Source organism: Pleurodeles waltl, chromosome 9 (genome assembly GCF_031143425.1).
Source record: "Pleurodeles waltl isolate 20211129_DDA chromosome 9, aPleWal1.hap1.20221129, whole genome shotgun sequence".
In the NCBI taxonomy this organism is placed as follows: domain Eukaryota; kingdom Metazoa; phylum Chordata; class Amphibia; order Caudata; family Salamandridae; genus Pleurodeles; species Pleurodeles waltl.
The window spans coordinates 792,275,607-792,298,961 of NC_090448.1; the positions used below are offsets into that span (position 1 = coordinate 792,275,607).

A 23,355-nucleotide genomic window follows, 5' to 3' on the forward strand; every position below is an offset into this window, starting at 1 on the left:
GTCTTCTGATATGTGCAGCTACTACTGCAAGGCATTTTGTAAATACCCTTGGTGCTGTTGTTATCCCGAATGGTAACACTTTGAATTGGTAATGTACTCCTTGGATTACAAACCTTAAGTATTTCCTGTGGGAAGGATGTATAGGTATATGGAAGTAAGCATCCTTGAGGTCTAATGTTGACATGTAGTCTTGTTGTTTGAGCAATGGGATTACGTCTTGAAGTGTCACCATGTGAAAGTGATCTGATTTGATGTAAATATTTAGTGTTCTGAGATCTAAGATGGGTCTCAGAGTTTTGTCCTTTTTGGGTATTAGAAAATACAGGGAATAAACACCTGTTCCTTTCTGATGGTTGGGTACCAGTTCTATTGCGTCTTTTTGTATTACAACGCTTGGACTTCTAGTTGTGTGTTCTTGGAGGCACATTTGGTGGTAATTGTAGGTATTCTATGCAATAACCATGTTGGATAATGGCTAGGACCCACGAGTCTGTTGTTATTTCCTCCCAGTTTTGGTAAAAATCTGTGAGTCTTCCCCCCACTGGTGTTATGTGTTGGGGATTTGTGACACTGAAGTCACTGTTTAGTTTGAGGGGTCTTTGGGCTTTGGAACTTTCCTCTATTTTTAGGGAACTGTCCACCTCTGTATTGTCCCCGAAAGCCTCCTCTTTGATACTGGCACTGGTATGTGGGTCTGGTTTGTGAGGTTGACGGTTCTGTGCTTTGGGCCCGAAACCTCCCCCAAATTGTGTCTTCCTAAATGTGCCTCTGCTCTGTGGGGAGTAGAGCGCGCCCATGGCCTTGGCCGTATCAGTGTCCTTCTTCAGCTTCTCTATAGCTGTGTCCACCTCCGGCCCAAACAACTGCTGTCCATTAAAAGGCATATTAAGCACAGCCTGTTGGATCTCAGGCTTAAACCCGGAGGTGCGTAGCCATGCGCGTCTCCGAATAGTGACTGCTGTATTCACAGTTCTTTCGGCTGTGTCCGCTGCATCCACTGCCGATCGTATCTGGTTGTTCGAGATACTTTGGCCCTCTTACACCACTTGTTGTGCATGCTTTTGGAACTCCTTGGGCAGATGTTCTATAAAGTGCTGCATTTCATCCCAATGAGCTCTGTCATATCTTGACAATAAAGCCTGGGAATTGGCAATGCGCCATTGATTGGCCGCTTGTGCTGCAACTCTTTTCCCCGCTGTATCAAACTTTTGACTTTCTTTGTTGGGTGGTGGTGCATCTCCAGAGGTGTGTGAATTTGCCCTTTTACGTGCTGCGCCTACTACTACTGAGTCAGGTGTCAGTTGTTGTGTGATGTACACAGGGTCTGTAGTGGGAGGCTTGTACTTTTTCTCCACACTAGGTGTGATGGCTCTGCCTTTGACGGGTTCTTGAAATACTTGTTTTGCGTGTTTCAACATCCCTGGTAACATTGGGAGACTTTGGTACTGACTGTGTGTCGACGACAAAGTATTAAATAAAAAGTAATCCTCAATGGGTTCTGCGTGCAGTGCCACATTGTGAAAAGCCGCTGCTCTGGACACCACTTGTGTGTAGGCAGTACTGTCTTCAGGTGGTGATGGTCTTGCTGGGTAGCAGTCTGGACTATTATCTGATACTGGTGCATCATATAGATCCCATGCATCTGGGTCGTCCTGGCTGATCCCTGTGTGCGTTGGTGATTATATCATAGGGGGGGTTGCAATTGGTGACAGTTGCGGTGAGTGGTGTGGTGATGGTTGTGGCGAAGAGTGAGGTGGAGTTACTGCTTTAGCCACTTTTGCTTGTGGTTGTTTTTCTTTGTCTTGGAAAGCAAGTTTCCTTTTCATCTTTATAGGAGGGAGAGTTCTTATTTTCCCTGTTTCCTTTTGAATATGGAGCCTTCTTTGTGTATAATCTGGCTCCCCTGCTTCTAGCTCTTGTCCAAATTTATGGCCTTGTAGTTGTTCTGAAAGGCCTTGTTCTTCAGAGTAGGAGCTTGTTTTCGGCTCCGAAGCTGGGTGTTTCGGTACCAAAACTTTTTCTACAGTCTTTTTCAGCTCCGAAGCCACTTTTTTCGGTTTCGGTGTGCCGATCTCTCGGTGCCGACTTATCTCGGAGCTGGTATCTCTGTGTCGAGTCTGGTCGGAGCCAGGTTCTCAGTGTCGAGTATGCTCTGTGCCGGGATCTCGACCGGAGTCGGTTGACTTCGACATGTGTGTGCCCTTTCTCGGTGCCGATGGATGGTCACCGATTTTACGGGTTAAGCCATGGCCTGCCGGCGGTGGCGTCCCCTAGGCCTTCATGATTTTGGCGTGAGTTTTGGCCGGGGCTGGTTTACTCACGGTTTTCGGCGTCTGACCGTTTCGGGCTCGTCCGAGTCAGCGATGGAGAAAGTCTCCTCTTCCTCGACGTTGTGGTGTCCTGACGGCGCCAATGCCATTTGAAGCCTTCGTGCTCTCCGGTCCCGTAGCGTTTTCTTCTACCGAAACGCCCGACAGGCCTCGCAGGAATCCTCTTTGTGTTCGGGGGACAAACACAAATTACAGACCAGATGTTGATCTGTGTAAGGATACTTGTTGTGGCATTCGGGGCAGAAGCGGAATGGGGTCCGTTCCATTAGCCTTGAAGACGCACGCGGTCGGGCCGACCAGGCCCCGCCGGGGGATAGAAGCCCCGAAGGGCTACCGGAGCTCTTCTTGATTCGGTGTCGATCTGCGTTAACTAACCCGATACCGAACGCAAACAATACCGTCAAATTTTTCCGAGATTTAACTAACTTTCCGAACTGAAACACGGAGCAAAGGGGAACACGTCCGAACCCAATGGCGGAAAGAAAACAATCTAAGATGGAGTCGACGCCCATGCGCAATGGAGCCGAAATGGGAGGAGTCCCTCGATCTCGTGACTCGAAAAGACTTCTTCGAAGAAAAACAACTTGTAACACTCCGAGCCCAACACTAGATGGCGGGATATGCACAGCATGTGTATCTACAGCTACACATGCCATCGAACATACTATATATATATATATATATATATATATATATATATATATATATATATATATATATATATATATATATATATATATTCACTGAAACAACAAAGGTTACAGGGATGTTATAGTTAGGCTCAAAATTTTAATGAACAAAACCAAAGGAATTCACCTGTTATAGTTAGAGTTATCTAAAGTAGCTATAACTCGTGCCCTAAGGTAACTCACGCCCTTGCCATGCACAGTTTTTCATCAAAGATTTTACTGCAAATATTAGATTGATAATGTCAATGATGTTATCAAAGATGTGAGGAGTACAGTATTTTTGGGGTAATTGGCAGTGCATGGCGAAAGTGCCAGTTATAGTTACCGTAGGGCACGAGTTACAGTTATACTCACCCCGGCATGTTTGTTGCAGTACCACATGACGGTTGTGTTGTCCGTGAACCCCTGGACTATCTTTCTCTTGATAGAAGGAAGAAATGCTTTCAATGTTAGTCAGATTGCACTGAGCACCAGCAAGTTGATATTGAGTTCTCTGATTTCCTCCTCTCCCAGATGACCGCCCCATCCCAGGAGTGATACGTCTGTCTCCAGTATGAATTGTGGTTGGGGAATGGAGAGAAGTCTGCTGTGACCTGATTGCGGATCGTTAGCCACCACTGTTGGTCTTTTGCAGTTCCCTCCAAGATATGGGCATGTTGGAGAGATTCCCCTGATGCTGCAACCACTAGAACTTCAGGTCCGACTGCAGAGCCTGCATATGCCATCTGGCATGATTCACCAGGAGGATGCAGGAGGCTATGAGGCCCCGCAGCCTCAGAGTCAGTCTCACCGAAATCCAGAACAGAGGCTCAAACATCAGTATCATAGGCTGAATATCCTGGACTCGCTGCTCAGAAGGATAAGCTTGAAACTGCACTGTGTCTACAACTGCTCCTATGAAAGGGAGAATCTGAGAAGGAGTCAATTATGACTTTGGCACGTTTATAGTGAACCACAGGGAATGGAGAAGGTCCGCCATAATCTGTAGGTGGGAGAAGACAGCCTGAAATGAGCCCGCCCTCAACAGTCAGTCATCAAGATAGGGGAAGACTGACATTCCTAATCTCTGAAGATGATCTGCGACACCAACATCACCTTGTTGAACAACCGAGGGGCACTGCTAAGGCCAAAGGGGAGCACGGTGAAAGTGCTTGTGGCCTACCCTGGACCGCAGATAATGTCTGTAGGCAGGCAGGATGGGAATGTGAAAAAATGCATCTTGCAAGTTCAACACAACCAACCAGTCTCCTTGGTCTAGAGCAGACAAGACCTGAACCAAAGGGAGCATTCTGAATTTCTCCTTTTTGAGGAAGAGATTGAGGGTTCAGAGGTCTATGATAGGTATCAGAAAGTAGCGGGAATAACAATTACTGCCTACTTCTGATATTGGAACCCTCTCTATGGCTCCCTTGGTCAAAAGAGCTGTGACTTCCTCGAATAGCAAGAATAGATGATTCTCCATTAGCTGTTCTTGTGTTGGGGAGTAGGCGGGAGGAAGGATTTAAAGGGGAGGGAGTAAACCCCTTGAATGATCTACAGGACCCACCTGTCCGATGTTATGGACTGCCAGTGAGGGAGATAATGATGGACAGCCATAATCCCTAACAAGGAGGCTAAGAGGGCTTAGAGACTGCAGCTGCCGGGAGTTGGTGGCTGGAGAAGACCTCTGTCTACCTGACCCCTTGGGTCAGAATGCAACGTGTCCTCACAAATTTTGGAGAGCTTCCGCAGGGCAGTGACTAGGACAGGACGGGCATGGTGACATCCACGAAAGGGGTGAAAGGTAGACTGGGGACTTGGGGCCCTTGATTGAGAGCAAGACCTTCAAGGAGTTGTGTAAGATGGCGTCGCCTGCCGGATTGCAAGCAGCTTTAGGGACCACTCCCTGAAAGCCTTCTGTGCCATGGCCCGGCAGTCTGAGAATGACTTGGAGTTGTGGTCGTGCTCGAGACACCACAAACAGACCAGACGAGGGTAAGTGACCTACATGGCATGGTGAAAGGTGCCACATGGTTTAAAACCAGTCTTCCTCAAAGACATTACTCAGCACACATGACAAACACTTGACAAAACATAAATAAATCCTGCCAAAAAGTGACAGAGGAGTAGCTCTTCCTTGGATCAGCGCTAACTGGCACAGAATGAAAAGAACTGACGCCTGCACAATGAATTGGCGCATATAGGTGGCCAAGATGTCACTTCCGGCGAAAACGCCGCCGCGCAGAACCAAATGAAGCCCCCTACTGGCACGCAGGGGTACTGCTCACCAAACATTTTTCGGATCCAGTCTGACGCCTGGAAAATTCAAAGGTAAGGAATCTGAGGCTAGATGCCTCTATCAGAAAGTGCTCTTTCAGAGCCAAGAAGCCCAGAGGTCATATTTAGTTGCACTATACTAGCATTATACGATAATATAACATAACATAGAGATCACACACATAATCAATGAAAGTGTGTTAAACTTCATGGAACCGGAAGACAATAAAAACACATCAGGTCACAATTCATAAAGATCTGTTTTCTTTTTGTGTCTTCCGCTTAGAAGTTCTGATAAAAATCACACCAAAATGTAAATATATATGTAAGTAAGACACAAAATTATGAGATATCATAGGAAACTGTACACCAAGAATTGAAGCTGCCTTTTCCAGTGCAACCAGGTATAAGGATAGTGACAAGATTATCATCTAGCACGATCCAATAGTACCCGCTGGGGTTGAAAACTATGTGTATGTACCTTTAATTTGAGGCACCAAAAGTCCAAGAGTGTACACATGGTACTACAGCAGTTGCATCTAAGAATATCAAAATCTTAACTATGTCCTGACATAAATACTGATGCCTAAATACAGTTTACAAACATATTGCTTAACTGCTTACTGTTTTTAAAAACTTCAATATAGCAATATTTTTATAAATAATATTTAGGAAATTTTTGGGTTAGATGATATTTAGGCCACAATATTCTAAAGTCACACCACTAGTCGCAAGTCATGTTTTAGTATAACGTCCGTTGTATCAAAAAGGAAGATATTGAATCTTATTTTTAAGCTCACGTAAATCCTACTATACATTTTTAAAACTGTCCGAGATCTTAGTGATGTGATTGATCCTGAGGAAGGTGTGTAACAACACCCATAATAACATGGGGAATTTCTCAGCCAGAACAGCTGTGTTGGCAAGATAGTAATGCATGTTATTTCTTGTCTTCATGAAACAGGTGCCCAAAAATGCTAAATTGCCCCTACCTCCTTCTGAGTTGTGCAATACATTTTCTAAAACTCCTGTCCTCTGTCTCCTATTTCCAACACCATGTTCTTGCTTTCTGCCACTGTATTGATTTAAAAACCTCAAATGTAGTGTAAAAGTGAAGTAGTGCGGTGACAGGGAGATGTGGCTCTATGGCTGAATCGAACGAGTTACTTACCTTCGGTAACGACTTTTCTGGTGGATACATTAGCTACCTGTGGATTCCTCACCTGATGAATACTCCCATGGCGCCAGCATTCGACGGAAATCTTCTTACTAGTCTCTGCACGTCGACGAGGACGTCACTCTAGCCCACGCGACGCCGTCTGACGTCATACAGGCAATAAGAGGTCCTCGCCGACGTGCCGATGACAGTACCAACATTTTTTACGTGCATGAGAATAATAATAACCCAATGTAATGAAAGAGCAAAGCAACATCTCTTAATATTGTAAATCACACAACATTGCAATAAAATAGCTGTAGATTTAATATAACCTTCTTTTTTTTTTTTTTTTTTTAAACAAATAAATATATTTATACATACGAATCATGTATATACACAATATATATAGATTTATATATAAATATACACATATATACAAATATCATATATGCAAAATGTATTGCAACTTTGAAGACCAAAAGGAGCACACTCAAGGATTGCTTGGAGAGACCAAAAAGGCAACGGGGAGGCGGGTGGGACCGTGAGGAATCCACAGGTAGCTAATGTATCCACCAGAAAAGTCGTTACCGAAGGTAAGTAACTCGTTCTTCTGATGGATACAACTACCTGTGGATTCCTCACCTGATGAATAGAGTCCCAAAGCAGTACCACGCCCGGCGGTGGGTGCCTAAATGGTCAAACCAAGAAATCCTGCAGCACTGACCGTGCAAAATGACCGTCCCTTCTGACCTCAGAGTCCAAACAGTAATGTTTCACAAAAGTGTGAAGGGACGACCAAGTTGCGGCCTTGCAGATGTCGACCACAGGAACACCCCTGGCCAAGGCCGAAGAGGCCGACTTAGCTCTGGTGGAGTGAGCTCTAATGCCCTCAGGCGGATCCTTCTTTGCCAAAGAGTAACAGATTTTAATGCAAAGAACAACCCACCTGGAGAGTGTTCTCTTGTGGACTGCCTTTCCTCTCCTCTTGCCCACGTATCCGACAAACAGCTGATCCTCCAGCCTGATATCCTTCATTCTGTCGATATAGAAGCTCAACGCCCTTTTTGGGTCCAGGCAATGTAGTCTTTCTTCCTCCTTTGAAGGATGAGGCGGAGGATAAAACGTGGACAAAGTGATTGTCTGAGCCAAATGGAAGGGTGAAACAACCTTCGGAAGGAAAGCAGCCTTGGTCCTCAACACCACCTTATCCCCATAAAACGTTATATAAGGGGGTTTAACCGATAAGGCCTGCAACTCACTCACTCTCCTTGCAGATGTTATAGCTACCAGGAATACTGTTTTAATAACCAAATACCTTAAGGGGCAAGAATGCATAGGCTCAAAAGGGGACCCCATAAGGAAAGTCAGGACCAAGGACAAATCCCATTGAGGCATAACGAATGGTTTTGGAGGATATTGATTCAGAAGACCTTTCAAGAATCTGAGAACAATAGGGGATTTAAATAACGATGGTTGGTCTGGAAGACAAATGAAGGCTGACAAGGCCGACAAATAACCCTTAATGGTAGCCACTGCACAACCTTTCTGCGCTAGAGACAGTGCAAAAGACAAAACATGTGACAGATGAGCATGTAAGGGATCAATCTGTCTCTCTCTACACCACATAACAAATTTAGACCACCTATTAGCGTAGATAGATTTAGTGGAGTGTCGCCTGGCCGCTAAGATAACATCCACTACATCAGGCGGGAGAGAGAAGGAACTCAGGTTGCCCCGTTCAATCTCCAAGCATGTAGGTGCAGACTCTGGAGGTTGGGGTGTAAAACCTGCCCCTGCGACTGCGAGAGGAGGTCTGCCCTGAGAAGGAGACGGAGCGGAGGGCACAGTGAGAGTTGGAGAAGGTCGGAGTACCATACCCTCCTTGGCCAATCCGGAGCTATTAAGATGACTTGGGCCCGGTCTTGGCGAATTTTCCTCAACACTCGAGGAATCAAGGGTATGGGGGGAAACGCGTAACGCAACTGGTCGCACCAGGTTATCTGAAACGCGTCCCCCAACACTCCCTGCATCGGATACTGGAGGCTGCAGAATAACGGGCAATGCGCGTTCTCCCGAGTGGCAAACAGATCTATCCGAGGAAACTCCCACATCTGGAAGATTAAACAGACTTGATCTGGATGGAGACGCCACTCGTGGTCTGCCGAGAATTGGCGACTGAGACTGTCCGCACGTACATTCAAGACCCCGGCCAGATGATTTGCCACCAAGCAAATCTGATGGTCCTTTGCCCAGGACCATAGCCGAAGAGCTTCTCTGCAGAGAAGGTACGACCCTACTCCTCCCTGTTTGTTTATGTACCACATCGTGGTAGTATTGTCCGTCAGGACCTGTACCGACTGACCACGAAGGGATGGGAGGAAGGCCTTGAGAGCCAGACGTACAGCCCGTAACTCCAACAGATTGATATGAAACACCTGTTCCTCTGGAGACCAAAGCCCTTTGATCTCCAGATCCCCCAGATGAGCTCCCCATCCTAGGGTGGAAGCATCCGTTATGACCGTGGCCACTGGTGGCGACTGCGCGAACGGCTTTCCCTGTGAAAGATTGTTGCCCGCAATCCACCACTTCAATTCCACAGCAGCATCTCTGGAGATCTTGACAGTACCTTCTAAATCTCCCTTGTGTTGAGACCACTGCCTTCGGAGGCACCACTGAAGAGCCCTCATGTGCCAGCGAGCATGCGTGACCAACAGAATGCAGGAGGCGAACAGACCGAGCAGACGAAGGACCTTGAGGACTGGAACTACCGCTCCATTTCGAAACATTGGAACCAATTCCTGAATATCTTGAATCCGCTGAGGCGGAGGAAAGGCTCGACTCAATGTTGTATCCAGTACTGCCCCTATGAACAGGAGGCGCTGAGAGGGCTCCAGGTGAGATTTGGGCACGTTCACCGAAAAGCCCAGGTCGAACAACAACTGGGTTGTTGACTGCAGATGATGCGACACAAGCTCCGGGGACTTGGCTTTGATCAACCAGTCGTCCAAGTAAGGGAATACTGCTATCCCCTTCCTTCTGAGCTCCGCCGCAACCACTGACATCACCTTTGTGAAGACTCGAGGTGCTGAAGTAAGACCAAACGGGAGGACCGCAAACTGATAGTGCTGCGACCCTACCACAAACCGGAGATACTTCCTGTGCGACTTGAGTATCGGGATATGAAAGTAAGCATCCTGCAAGTCGACAGACACCATCCAATCTTCCTTGTTCAACGCCAAAAGCACCTGTGCTAGGGTCAGCATCTTGAACTTTTCCTGTTTGAGGAACCAATTCAAGATCCTCAGATCCAGGATTGGTCTCAACTGACCATCCTTTTTGGGAATTAGGAAGTATCTTGAGTAACAACCTCGACCCTTTTCCTGCTCTGGGACCAACTCTACCGCGCCCTTTGAAAGGAGGACTTGAACCTCCTGTTCTAGCAACAGGAGGTGTTCTTCTGAACAATAAGATGGGCGGGGCGGGATGAGGGGCGGGAACTCCCGAAAGGGAAGGGCGTAGCCTTTCCCCACAATGCCGAGAACCCAAGTGTCCGTGGTGATAGACTTCCACTTGTGGAGAAAATGCTGTAATCTTCCCCCTACAGGAGAGGAGTGAGTGGGAAACGGTGGAAGCCTAAGGCTGCTTCCCCTGCTGCACCCCTCCAGAGGACGAGGAAGAGGCAGAGTGCTGTTGAGAGGCTCCTCTGGTACGGGCCCCACCCCTCCCCCTCCCTCTAAATGACCTATAGGGGAGGGAAGAGGCGGGTTGCTGGAACCTCCCCCGAAAGGAAGAGGAAGAAGAGCCACGCCCAAATCCCCGAAACCTCCTGAAAAATCTAGAAGAGGCAGAGGAAGAAGGAGCTTGCAGTCCTAACGATTTGGCTGTGGCTCTGCTCTCCTTAAATCGTTCCAAGGCCGAATCTGCCTTGGCTCCAAACAGTCTGTCCCCATCAAACGGGAGTTCCAGCAGGGTCGACTGCACATCTGCCGAAAACCCTGAGTTTCGGAGCCAGGCCTGTCTTCTTGCCACCACAGCCGTGCCCATCGCCCTGGCCACCGAGTCGGTCGTGTCCAGCCCAGACTGGATAATCTGGGTCGCGGCAGCCTGGGCGTCCGAGACCACATCCAAGAGACCCTGGGGGAGCTCCGTAAATGAAGACGAAATATCATCCATCAGAGCATGGATGTACCTCCCCAGAATGCACGTTGCATTGGTGGCCTTCAACGCCAAACTGCATGACGAAAATATTTTCTTGGACTGCGCATCCAGTTTCTTGGAGTCTCTGTCTGCAGGCACCGTCGGGAAGGAACCAGGCGCTGACTTTGAGGAACAGGAGGCTTGCACCACCAAGCTCTCCGGCGTAAGGTGTCTAGAGAGAAAGCCAGGGTCAGATGGTGCAGCTCGATACCTCCTGGCCACAGCCCTATGAACGGCCGAGGAAGACACCGGCTTCTTCCACACCTCCAACACCGGATCCAGCAAAGCCTCATTAAATGGCAAGAGAGGCTCAGCTGCAGTAGAGGCCGGATGCAATACCTCTGTCAGCAAATTCTGCTTCGCCTCTGCCACCGGCAAAGGCAGGTCCAAAAAGCTCGCTGCCTTCCTCACCACAGCATGAAAGGAAGCAGCCTCCTCCGTATATTCCCCTGGAGATGAAAGGTCCCACTCAGGGGAAGTGTCCAGCCCACTGGCTGTATCCAGACCATGTAGTCCGTCTCCAGAGTCCTCAATCTCTCCCTCCTCTAAGACTCGCTGGTACTCCCGCTCTTCTAAAAGACGGAGAGCACGCCTCCTCGAATGAAGTCTCTCCTCGATACGCGGAGTCGACATGGCCTCCGCCGACGTCGAAGAACGGCGCCGATCTCCAGAAGCATCTGACGCCGCGTCCGGCGCCACAGGCAGCTTCGGCGCCGAGGTAGGAGCCGGAGGACGAGGTCTTGGAGCCGATGGACCAACCGGAGTCACAGGGCAAAATCCTGACTTCGACGGAAGGGCAACCTCCAGGGCCGAAACATCCGAAGCCACCGGAGCGGCCACCGACGCCGGCACCGGCGCCGAGCCCACATTCCCAAAAGGGAGAAAGGGCATAAAGGGTGCCGGTCGAAGAGGCGCAGGATCACCCAACGAAAAGGCCAAGGGCCCCGAAGGACCAGCCGGAGCAGCTCCTGGAGCCATCTGCTGAAAGATGGTATACATCGCATTAAGAAACGCGGTACTATCGGCTCCAGGAGTGGGAAAACCCGGATACTGGGGTGCCTGGATCGAGGGCGACCCCGACGCCGGCCTCGACGTCTGCGACGCCGGAGAAAACACAAGAGGCTGCACCACCTCAATCACTGACGCCTGACCAGGCGAAGTCGGTGACGCCGGAGAGGGCAACGGCGTCGATGGATGCGGCGTGACCGTGGGGCTGACCTCCCAAGTCCTCCGACGCCGAGCCGAAGGTGACCTCGAACGAGACTCCTTGCTGGAATGACGTCGTGAGTCTCTACGGCGCCGGGAGTCTCGATGACGCCGGTGAGACCTTGGCGAAGAAGACTTCTTATGATGTTTCTCCTTCTTCTTTGACTTTGCCATGAATAACTTGGCCTCACGCTCTTTGAGGGCCTTCGGATTCATGTGTTGACATGAATCGCAAGTCGAGACGTCGTGGTCGGAGCTCAAACACCATAGACAGTCAGAGTGAGGATCTGTAACTGACATCTTGCCCCCACACTCTCGACAGGGCTTGAAACCCGACTTCCTCTGAGACATTATTACCGCAGAGAAGACTACGCAGCAGACAATACACTGTAACCACGAAGGTAACAGTAGCTCCCTCGAAGATAACCGTTTCGAATGCACGGAAAAAAGGGAACTGTCATCGGCACGTCGGCGAGGACCTCTTATTGCCTGTATGACGTCAGACGGCGTCGCGTGGGCTAGAGTGACGTCCTCGTCGACGTGCAGAGACTAGTAAGAAGATTTCCGTCGAATGCTGGCGCCATGGGAGTATTCATCAGGTGAGGAATCCACAGGTAGTTGTATCCATCAGAAACTGATATTTAGAATGATCACCTTTTTTTCCCTTTGGGATTGAAGCCAATTGCTTTTCTTGATTTTACTCCTGAACTCGAAAACGACCCATAGGGAATTTCTACTTTACAGACTATGGGGTTCATTGCGAGTTTGGCGGTTCGACCGTTGGACCGCAAAACCCACGGGCTGAGGCTTATACCAGAAGCCTTACCACCCTCATATTACAATGTTTCCAACGGGCTGACCGGCGGAAACACCGTATTGCGACATTTCCGCCAGTCAGCCCGGGAAACAGTGCCACACCACTGGCCTCAGCTTCCTTAAGCTTCCTTAAGGGAGCCGAGGCCAATGCCATCTCACAGCAGCACTCTTGGAATACACACTATCTGCAGAGCAGATAGTGAAATTCCTAGGGTGCAAGCAGGAGGCATGTGCACTACCCACGCCATGGAAAGGCTGGCGGAAAGTGGACTCGCGATCAGCATGGTATATTCTTTTAAATAATTTTTATTTTGAGTTCTCTTTGCATTTCTACTACATTTGAATGGCACTAACTGCATCATTTTGCCCCATGCTCTTCCTTCAAGAAGATCCACAATATAAATGGCATACGCATGTGCGTGTCAGTGTGAGTGTGTATATGTTATGCGTGCACAGATGCAGCTGTGTTGTGTGAAGGATAGGTTTTCGTTACAGCTCCCCAAAGGTGTGAGAGAAACTTATAATGCTGCTACTGTGTGTGCTATATCTCTTCTTTGCATAAGTGGAACTTGAACTGCTGCCTCTGCTGTAATGGTTTTGTGAGTGTGACTGTGATGTTTTCCCTACCTCCGCCCCTTTTCTGTATCTTTTCTGTGTGATGGCACATACAGTAAATAAGGTACAAAACTCACGGATTGCTTGGGTAGGGTTTCTTGGAAGCAGCGCCCCAATGGTTTCTGGGTCTGTGGCCGGCTGACGTGCAGGTTTGGGGCGCTTTGCCCAGTCGAACTCTGTGCAGGGTGCTGGATGAGATGTTGAGACCCTTGACCAGTGGCCTCAGCGCTCATGCTGTCAATGCGGTGCACACGCACCGAAGCATCAGGAGGGTGGTGAACACGGACATTCAGTAATGGCGGATGGGCCTGCACTAGAGGAGAGCAAAAAGTAAACAGAATCAGAAACACAAACCAAGGGGGACAATCTCCAGATGAAGTGACAGCTCTAGAGTGAGGGAGTCTCTGTTCTGACTTAAGCCCGATTATGAGTTTGGAGGTTTGAGGACTGCCATACTCGCAGTGGCGGTCGGACCGCCCCACTCCTGGTGGTCCATCTGCCAGATTATGACCGCCAGGAGACCGCCACCCCGGCAGCATCAGGGATCCTGACAGGTTGGCGGAGGTCAGAGTAGTGGTCAGCCACGGTGGTGCTGAGTTCAGAACCATAGTGCTGATCACAATTCCACTTTCCACAAGCCTTTTCATGGCAGTGTAACCACCATTGAAAGTCTGGTGGAAAGCCAGTTCAGGCCCCCCCAGCCAGCACCCTCAGAATGCGCACTGTCTGCTATGTAGACAGTGCGCATTCCGAGGGTGCTGGTGTGCAACGGCTTTGGCCTCAGCTCCCTAAGGGAGCTGAAGCCTATGCCACTGCACTGTTTACACTGGGCTGACCAGCGGAAATGTCATAATATATTGTGTCCACCAGTCAGCCCGGTAGAAACATCCTAATACGAAGGGGAGTGAGGCTGCAGGCTTGACGGTGGACTCATCCCTGTGGCTTTGGCGGTCCAACATTCAGACCGCCAAAGTCGTAATCAGGCTCTAAGACACTACTCAGGAAGATGGTCACAGGATGGATGCCATTCATGTAGAAAAACAAAGTAATGGATGGCTTCTGAGCCACAGGTCTGTAATCGGGTCTACATTCCACACCATTGTTATTTGTCCACTATCCCACGCAAGACAGGGGACAAGCATATGCAAAAATAACCTGATTCTGCTCCAATATAGTCCAGTCCATACCGCATGACCAGGCCCTCTCTAGAGGAGAACACATGCATCCATCAGCCTGTCTTTAACCTAGTTGGACTTCATCAGTGGGTTGCAGCTTAAGTCCTTTTACAGTGAGCACTGGACCCATGTATGGACATACACTTTCACACCTAGAACACTGGATTTAAGCTGCAACTCATTGGCAAATCCCAACTAGGCCAAAACCACTCTGTGCTTGTTTGTGGTCCCCTTGTAGTGAAGCTAGTCCAAATCTGATTTGAATAATGATAGAGTTTCTCAGCAGTAGCATAGTGGACAAAAACCAATGGACTGGAATGTATCCAAATGCTATTGCCAGTGGCTGAGACTTGTAAGCATTTCATCTACCACTTTTGTCTTTTCTTGAAAGAGCCACTCAGACACAAACATAGTAAACTGGAAACATTTGAATCAATCAGAACCATGGTGAATTACTTGGACTCATTCCATTCTTTTGTCCTTTAGCTTAACATGACCTATCAAAATCGGTCCTGATTTGCTCCACAGGAATGTACCCAGAGGAACTGCCACAGGCACAGATTGTTTAAGCATCTCGATTTACTTTTTTTGATGACTAAGTGACTGAGTACCTCCTCAGACTGTGACCCCACTCTAGACGAGGGAAGACACTTTCTGAGCTGAGGCTGCTATTCAGAGTGATTGACTATATTACAGACTTAAAAACAATGAACCTTCTGCAGAGTGTTCGCCCTTTCCCAAGGGCACCGTGATGCTGGCTCTAGCGGAGGTCTTGCTGGACGTCTGCTCCCCATTGCCATGGGTATCCGAGATGACCTGGACTGCATAGATGGCGTGTTTGCTGGACACAGTCTCGCTGTTGCTGCTCTCGGACTGGAGTGTATGGTATCCATGGCGCGTAGCTGGGAACTGGCAGAACCGTCCTGTGAACTCCGGCGGGCACTGGCAGTGGTTACGAGAGGTGCACTGCCCGCCGTTCATGCAGGGGAGGGGACACACCACTGTAAATGGAATTGGGAGAAATAATGAATGCCAATGTAAAATTATCTTCGCCACATTGATTTTTGAGAGGACAATTTTTAAATAAAATGTTGCTTTATTTTTAGTTTGCTGTAGTTATTGTAAAAGTCCCTATAATCAGCAGTTTGTAAGAATGACATTAAGTAAAAGAATTACCTGTACAACATTTCGATCCCAACAATCTGATCTAAATCGAGGTTGAATCTGGAATTCCCTATCTCCGTGGACGAGGTTTTTCAGGCCAAAGAGGGCCTAAAGTTAAGTAACCCTGGCAGACGTGTTTAGTGCCATGCTTTAGAAGACCCTTGCTTACATGCTAAAAACACCTCTGATCCACTTTCTCCGTCCCTTTTTAGATTCGGGCTTCATAATAAACAAACATGACTGAAGCACAGCTTTCTATTAAACTGTATAGGAGCACCAGAAACTGGCAGTCTGTACATTATTATTTCTAGTAATTTACAACTTGAGGTGATTTTAATATTTTATCAATAATTAATCTGACAAAGGTATCCACACTCCTCTATCAAACAGAGCTATACATTTAAAATAAAAACATCAAAAGCAGACTTTCTTTTATGTTTTTAGTTTTTCTTTCCTTATTTATATTTTTCAAGTCAGTTAAATTTGTGTTTCGCCCACTTGACGGCCAGGCATTTGAGGACTGGGCCACTCTTTCTTCCACAGAAAGTAAACACGTCAACTTTTTCTGAGCGCAAACTTTCGTCAAGCCACACATTTTTTTAAAACTATAACCAAGTTTAGGTCTCCTATAATCATCCATGTTTCCCACCTCCAGAAATTCTCAGGTGTGTTGTCTCAAAGTGTGAAATTTCATTCTGTTAATGACAAATTTATTTATTTAATTTAAGATATAAATGTAGTTGCAATACACGACTAATGAAACAGCCCTTCTTTGAAAAATGCGGAATGCTTTCTTTACTTAACTACTGAAAAAAGGATCCAATCCAGAAAAGCATAGGCTATTCCATCAAAAGGTGACACATAAATCTAATTTCATTTTCGGAATATGGCTATGCAAATGAAAATTAAATAGACAGATACAAGACAATCTGCTGGTGATACATGCTCTTAACTAACTGATTGGGATATGGCAAATAAGTGTATTCTGTTGTCAGAGTACTCCATGTTCAGTTGTCCCTAACATCACAGTAAGTAACAAACGGCAAATAACCAAATCACTTGGTTGTGTCTTTCTTGCAATACAAACAACTATTTTAGCGTGTCAGATTAGATTGAGCTACAAACTTTTGGAAGTAATGTAATTGACTTTCTTGATTTAAAATACAAATATTTAGCTATAAAATTAAAAAGATGTGGGTGCTATCCAAATTCTTTTTAAACTTCTGTTGACCTTTACATGGCTAATTATTTCGTAACTTTAGCAACAAATGTGTTTGTTACAGGAGTAAAAATGCTCAGTTGCCATCATGTAAGTTAAAAAAGTGTATTGGGGTCTAAGAAAACATGCTCTCACTGTCCAGACGGCAATGATCACAGTGAGCAAAGTTTGGGCCACGGATGCCCAGTGTGAACGCTCTAGCAAGGCAAATGCTGTGAAAAGAGTGCTTAGAAGCACCACTGCCTAAGTTACAGTGTGTGAGGTCATCATGGCAATGCCAGAAAACACTCTGACCTATAGCTGGCTCTTCTCCCAGATATTTAGAGAAAAAAATGCTCTAAAAATTAGGTAAAACTTCAGGTTTGCCCTCACTTGCAAATCAAGAAAACATCAGAAAGTTCTGTGGCACACAACAGGTCCTGATGCCGTGGGGTATGAAGCATCTTAAATTACTACTTTAGAGAGTGAAAATAGTACTATAATTATGTATAATTTAGTTGTGGCAGGGCTTGCCTTAGCGACAGAGCACATTTATTGGAGAGCGAAGAAAGTCCTCGAGATGCCGCAGGAGACAATTTAGGATATAATATAAATAGAGAAGCAGAGAATGGGAGTGCTGTGTCAAAGAGATGGTTGCCTGAAACAAATCAGAAAGAAGACAGGAATCGTAGAAAAAGTAAAAATGATAAAGTAGAGAAAGGAAATGTAGGGTTGCAAGGGCTCACACAGAGGGCCTGTATTTCAACAATGAATATGTAAGACACAAAGACAATGACATAGGATTCAGGTACAGCTAATGTACCCAGCATGCAATCTGTTGTGTCTTATTCTGAGATTTGCTGTGTCCTGAGCCTTTCTTGATGGTACTGAGAGAGCCGCTAAGCTAGTTGCTGCCGCTCAAGGTAAAGTCTTTTCTTCAAGCTTTTTTCAAGTTGTCATGATCTACATCTACCTGGTCTCCCATCAAGGTAAGAAAACTGTGCCTGCCTCCGGTATATTTTACAGGGGGGTTCTAATCTTTCAGTCGGTGCCTCAAACATACATTCTTATCTACTTTTTGGGTTATACTTCTTTTTTGGTATTAAGTGCATGGCCCCAAGGTAAGTATGGTGTAGAGGGGGGTCTGTGCAGTAGAGGCTGAGCACGACCTGGAATTATTTTCCTTGAGAGGGTAGGGCCCAGGCACAAGGAATGATAGTTCATAGTATGGTGTCACTGCGAGAAGGTACCCAGGACCTGGTAAGTATAGCAAGGGACGAGGTGTATGTTAAGATTGGGGTGCCTTCTGGGAGAGAAGCCACTTTCAAAAGGGTCCTGCAATGTTTTTAACCTTGGATTTTCAGTATCCATCCTCTTGGTGAAGCGGGCAGCAATCAGGGTACCAAGAGGTCAGGTGTCCCCAACTAGCATATCATGAGCTACCAGTAGCCCCCAAACAAGTTCAAAGTAGCTTCTGGCCCTGGGTTTATTTTTAAATAAGCACAGGGTTGAATTGTCTTTTAAAGTTAAGGGAATACTGTGTTTATTTTGCATTACTATCATCAGGTTGCAGATAGCAGGGCCTGATAATGAGCAGCGCTCAGTCAGATTTAGGACCCAGGCTGCATATGGGGAACAGAGGTGAAACACTGGGATGTATAACTCTTAAATAAACGTCCTTGTCAACTCAATGGGAGGGTGAGAACAAAATGATGTTTCTGAATGCTGTTAAATGGGAGAAAATGAAAAGTTACTTTATTGATTAAGTTAACTCTTCGTTTTAATTTTCTGCCATTTGAAAGTGTCACATTTGCAAACAGAAGGCCACTTGCTCCCAGAGGCCAGTATACGCTGTGCCATTGTATAACTGCAAAAATATATATTTTTTTTAATGGGAGACATATAAAGTGCAGAAAATGTTCCATATTTTTAACATTTTTGCAGAACATGTTCCTTCACTTTTAATTTCTCCCATTTAAAAATGGTTTTATGTTTGTGTTATACATTTAACTGTGCCACATATGGTGAAAGAAATGCCCTGTCTCAGAAGTACATGCAAAACAGGCTCTCAGTCACCCATACACATATATCCCATTCATATGCACACATTTTCGAGGATTCCTCAAAGACCACGCTCTCACTGACAGACGTGTCAGCCCTGTCATAGTCAAGGTATTTTGTTCAAACCATAGTAACTGTCTCTATGGACCTCAGGCTTAAAGTGAATGAAGTTAGCCGTGGAGGTGTACGGTATTAATGCACAAGTTGTTTAGCCTTCAGTAGCTCACTATGATTTTTACTAATCAGAAGTTGCTCTCACTACAGAAAATGTTGGAGACCCCTGGAAGAAGTCCTTGGAGAGTTGGGTCTCTCTGTCATTGAGCATTTGAGTAATCGACTTCTGAAAGGGTTTTCTGTATGCCACCCACATCACAAAATGGCTGCTCCTTCTTTTGTCTTTAGTTCTTGAGACCCTACAGCCTACTTTGACTGTATGAACCCTTAGAGGAGATTTTTGAAGTTTTTGTCCTTCAATGTTTTTTTTCTTTTGGTAGTATTATCACTGGTTATAAGCATAAGGACAAGAGTTAGGTTCTTTGTCCACTAGCGCTCCCTATCTGCACATGCTTCCTGACAGGTTGTTACATTCATGACCACAGTTTTGTCCTATGATATCTTCTTCTTTCCACCAGGACCAAGAGATTATTCTCCCTTTTTTTCCTATTCCTTCTTTGGTCGAGGAAGAGTCATGGTCGCTCTTACATGTAACCTGTCAAAAGCTATCTTCCTCATTTAGCAAACTACAGCCTAAATAAGAATATTTTTGTCAGTTTTGACAGTCTCAAGCAAGTCTTTATATCTTCTACTTCTTTGAGTCGGTGGACTAAATAAATAATCTCTCTTGTGTATGGATATCAGGGGCCATTTTATCACAGTCTATTGAAAGTGCGTTACCAGTGGAACGGTTGCCACTTCGGCAGAAGCATAATCGTCCATTCAAGCTATAAGTCAAGCAGGTACGTAGGCAGCTCCTTCAACATTTGAAACACACTACTGTTTGGATTTTATGAATCAGATGTCTGTGAATTGTGGTTCTATAATTGTAGAAGATGCTCTTTTCAATTAATTTCTCCTGTAGTTCTGTAGCTTTCCATTAAAAAAGAGATGTGTTGCCTTACTCTATTGTTGGATATCAAGTCACAATTTTATGGCTTTAATTTATCCTCATTGAGTAGGGACTAAGACGAGGTAGGATTGAAGAGGTGATCTTCCCTAAGTATGGCAGTAACAGCATAAAAGTCGCTGTGTGCTCTCTCTCACCCTCTCTCTCTCTGTTTCTCTCAACTTGCCTTTATGTACCCCTCTCTGTATGCACATGATCTGAGAGACACAGTATACACACTCTCTCTCCTATCTCCCTGCATATGAATAGCGGCTGAGGGGTACAATATACTTTTCCTCTCTTTCTCCCCCCATCCTCCCCCGTCTCTAGATATGCACAAAATCCAGTGGTAGTGGCTGATCTTTGAGAGTGATGTGGCCTAATACAATGCCCGTGCAAGTGAAGTGATTAAGCCCAGCTTCTTTAGGCATGGGTCAGTAGGGTTCTACTCCACGAGAAAATGTTTTAAAAACGGAATCTAAGTGTGAATATTAAAAACAATGTTCACTCAAATTGTCTCAAAAGCCCTTGGTCTGCCAAACAAACTTAGCCTTATACTCTTCAGGAGTTGAGCCAATCTATTCTCAAAATGTGCAGTGAATGGCCTCCATACGTCAATAATTAGCTCCATTGTGCCAGGGCCATCATTTTATAATAGGTGCCCACTTATGCCAAGAATTACATGCAATATGCCAGTGCCATAACTTCGCTTTTGTTGCTATCCGTACACCGGTCTAACCCATATCTCAAAAATTATCTCCAGGCTATCAGGTCAACCACTTTTTCATAGTTGCAGTCCAACAGCCACATATGCCATGTTCATACTCTCTTCTGAAATGGGTTGCCCGTATGCCAAGAATGAATCCCAATATGCCAGTTCCAACATATTGCCGTAGATATCCAAAATATCAAGAATTACATCTAATATGCAAGCTGCAGCATTTTCTCAAAGGTATCCTTTATCCCAAGAAAAACGCCTAGTGTGCCAGCGCCAGCATTTTGGCATAATAACCGATTTCACAAGAATCACTTCCAATGTGCCAGGTCCAGCAGTTTCCTGTGAGTAACCTGTACGCGGATTACCTCCAGGATGCCAGTGCCAGTTTACAAGTAACACACACTTTAATTTATGCTCACTTTATCACTCATGCTCATTCTTACTCTCACATGCGCATCCATGCTTACTCACTCTCACTCACTTGCACTCTCATTCACTCAGTCTCACTTATTCTCATTTGGTCTGACTCACTCATTTTCACTGGAACACTTTTATTTGCCCTGCCTCATTTAATTTCTCTCTCTCAAAACACACACACACACACACACTCTCGCTCTCACCCCTACACATGCACACCTTTAACAGATGTATTTCACTTGCTTGCTTCAGCTGCCTCTGCCAGTCCACTTCAGCTCCCCAGTTGGTGGTACATGGACCCTTTCCCACATCATGTTCTGAAGCAGAAAACTGGAAGCTGACGTCTGTCTGCACAGTGAATGTAATACACATTGAGACTTAAGTTTTTAACGTCTTGCTTTTGCACCTCACCCGCTCCCATTTTACCACAGGGTGGGTGGGGTCATAAGGCTCCTATGGTGAGATGGGGGAAATTGAGGTGTCGGGATGTCTGCCTGGGAACTGCAGGGCATAAGCGTAAACCACTGGGGGGTTTCTCTATACTTGACGCTGCAGTGCATCACTAATATGGGGACTGAGGCGTGTCAAACCCCTGAGGCCACGACTGTGACTTCACCAATCATGGATAATCTCTGATGACTGGTGCTGGCGTCTCTGTGCGCCAGCATCTGATACTGCGCCTTAAACCTCGCAGCAAAGATTGTTTTTTTTTATTATTACTGAGTAGTAGTCTATTACTTGGTAGTCATAGTGCACGGACATACAATTTCTTACCCCTCAATTTTAACATAACCACAGGGTCACACTACCACAAAACAACAGAAACACACACGAACTATTGCTTGGCGAGTAAAAAACCTCAGTCACGCTATGCACAGAAACTAACAGAGGCAACCTATTCCTCGATGTGTACATAACCTCTCAGTCACCCTCTGCGCAGCACAGACATTCACAGAGAGCAAGCCTTCAGGGCTCTAGGAGTTAAAAGGCAAAGCCCGGGAGGTCGTCGAGGATTAGCGGACCTGCCAGGTCTCATCAGTTTTAGTGTACTCTCCTGGTTTTTCCGAGGCATCCCAATCAGGCTATTTTTTATCAGACACTCTCTAATTTGTATTAAATGTATTTCTGCAAAACTCTTAAAAATAGCATTCATTACAAATACCATTTATTGCAATGCATTGCAAAGGGAAAGTAAGAAATCTAGACTTCCTAACGAGTTCTGGAACGTTTGTAAGTATGTGACTCGAAGTCAAATCTCATGATCACGTGGCTGCCTGGTTTTTAAAGCAAAATTTAAATGCGAATTTATACATACAACGTGTAAACAATTTGGACGTACTGATGAATATGTACATTCCGCAAGACAACTCGAAATACATTTGCAAAATATTTCTAAAACGATGCATAGCACAGAAAACAGGGCAGATGTACAACAACGAGAGACTGACCCCCCCCCAACCAAAAAAAAAGAATCAAGAGGCCTGTGATTTGAACATTCTGGACAGCTCCTCGTCCAATACAAAAATACTGTCTCTCTCACCTAGAATCCTTTCCTTTCTCTTCTCTCATTTCTGTAAGATATATCTAACTACACACCATTGAAACCCTTATTGAGGAAAAACTTTTCAATGGCTGAATACCAAATGACTAATTTCTCTCACTCTCTACTGGACTGCAAATGCTTGTTTCTGGCTTGTGAAACCATATTATGCGATATGTATTTGTTTTATTTGTATGCTCCTTAATATTAATAAAGATTTATTAAACTAAAAAAAAGATCGACACATGAATATATATATGGGGGCAGTTTTATTTCGAGAAAATCATCATCATTTTGGAGCATACAAAAGGTACGAGTTTTTCCACAAAATAATTTTTCGTTTATGTTCCTACTGATGCACAATATACGAAGAGGAAAAACCCTGTTCTAAAGCTGTCCCGGAGACAGCTTTAGCCGTTCAGCCAGACTCGTGTAATCTAGAAAGTTTCTAAATAAACAATATGTACATGCATAGAGGGGCGCTGGGTCAGCCCTCTTAAATCTATCAGTCTTTTCAACTGTTATTCGCCTTTAGCTCCCGCTACCAGAGCACACATCACGCCCCTTAAGTACACAGCATGGGGCAACGGGTTTGCGCAGGCCACCCGCTTGCCCTCTTGCACTTCAAGCGAAGACAACTTTTTTGATTCACATGTGCACATCCGCCAAAAAGTGCACTTCAACGCCACGGTTGGTGGTGCAGAACTTTACG

The 23,355-nt window shown here is 45.9% G+C and overlaps 1 protein-coding gene across 3 annotated transcripts in view; it reads right to left on the reverse strand.

The window, feature by feature from the left end:
• Window positions 1-23,355, reverse strand: part of LTBP3 (latent transforming growth factor beta binding protein 3) — a 336,564-nt gene that overhangs the window by 287,413 nt on the left and 25,796 nt on the right. For all 3 annotated transcript variants that reach the window (XM_069208015.1, XM_069208017.1, XM_069208016.1), the window contains exons 2-3: window positions 15,157-15,444; window positions 13,346-13,581 (exon numbers count right to left, since the gene is read on the reverse strand). In XM_069208015.1, coding sequence (XP_069064116.1) covers window positions 13,346-13,581; window positions 15,157-15,444 — 524 coding nt within the window. The remainder of the gene's footprint in view (window positions 1-13,345; window positions 13,582-15,156; window positions 15,445-23,355) is intronic.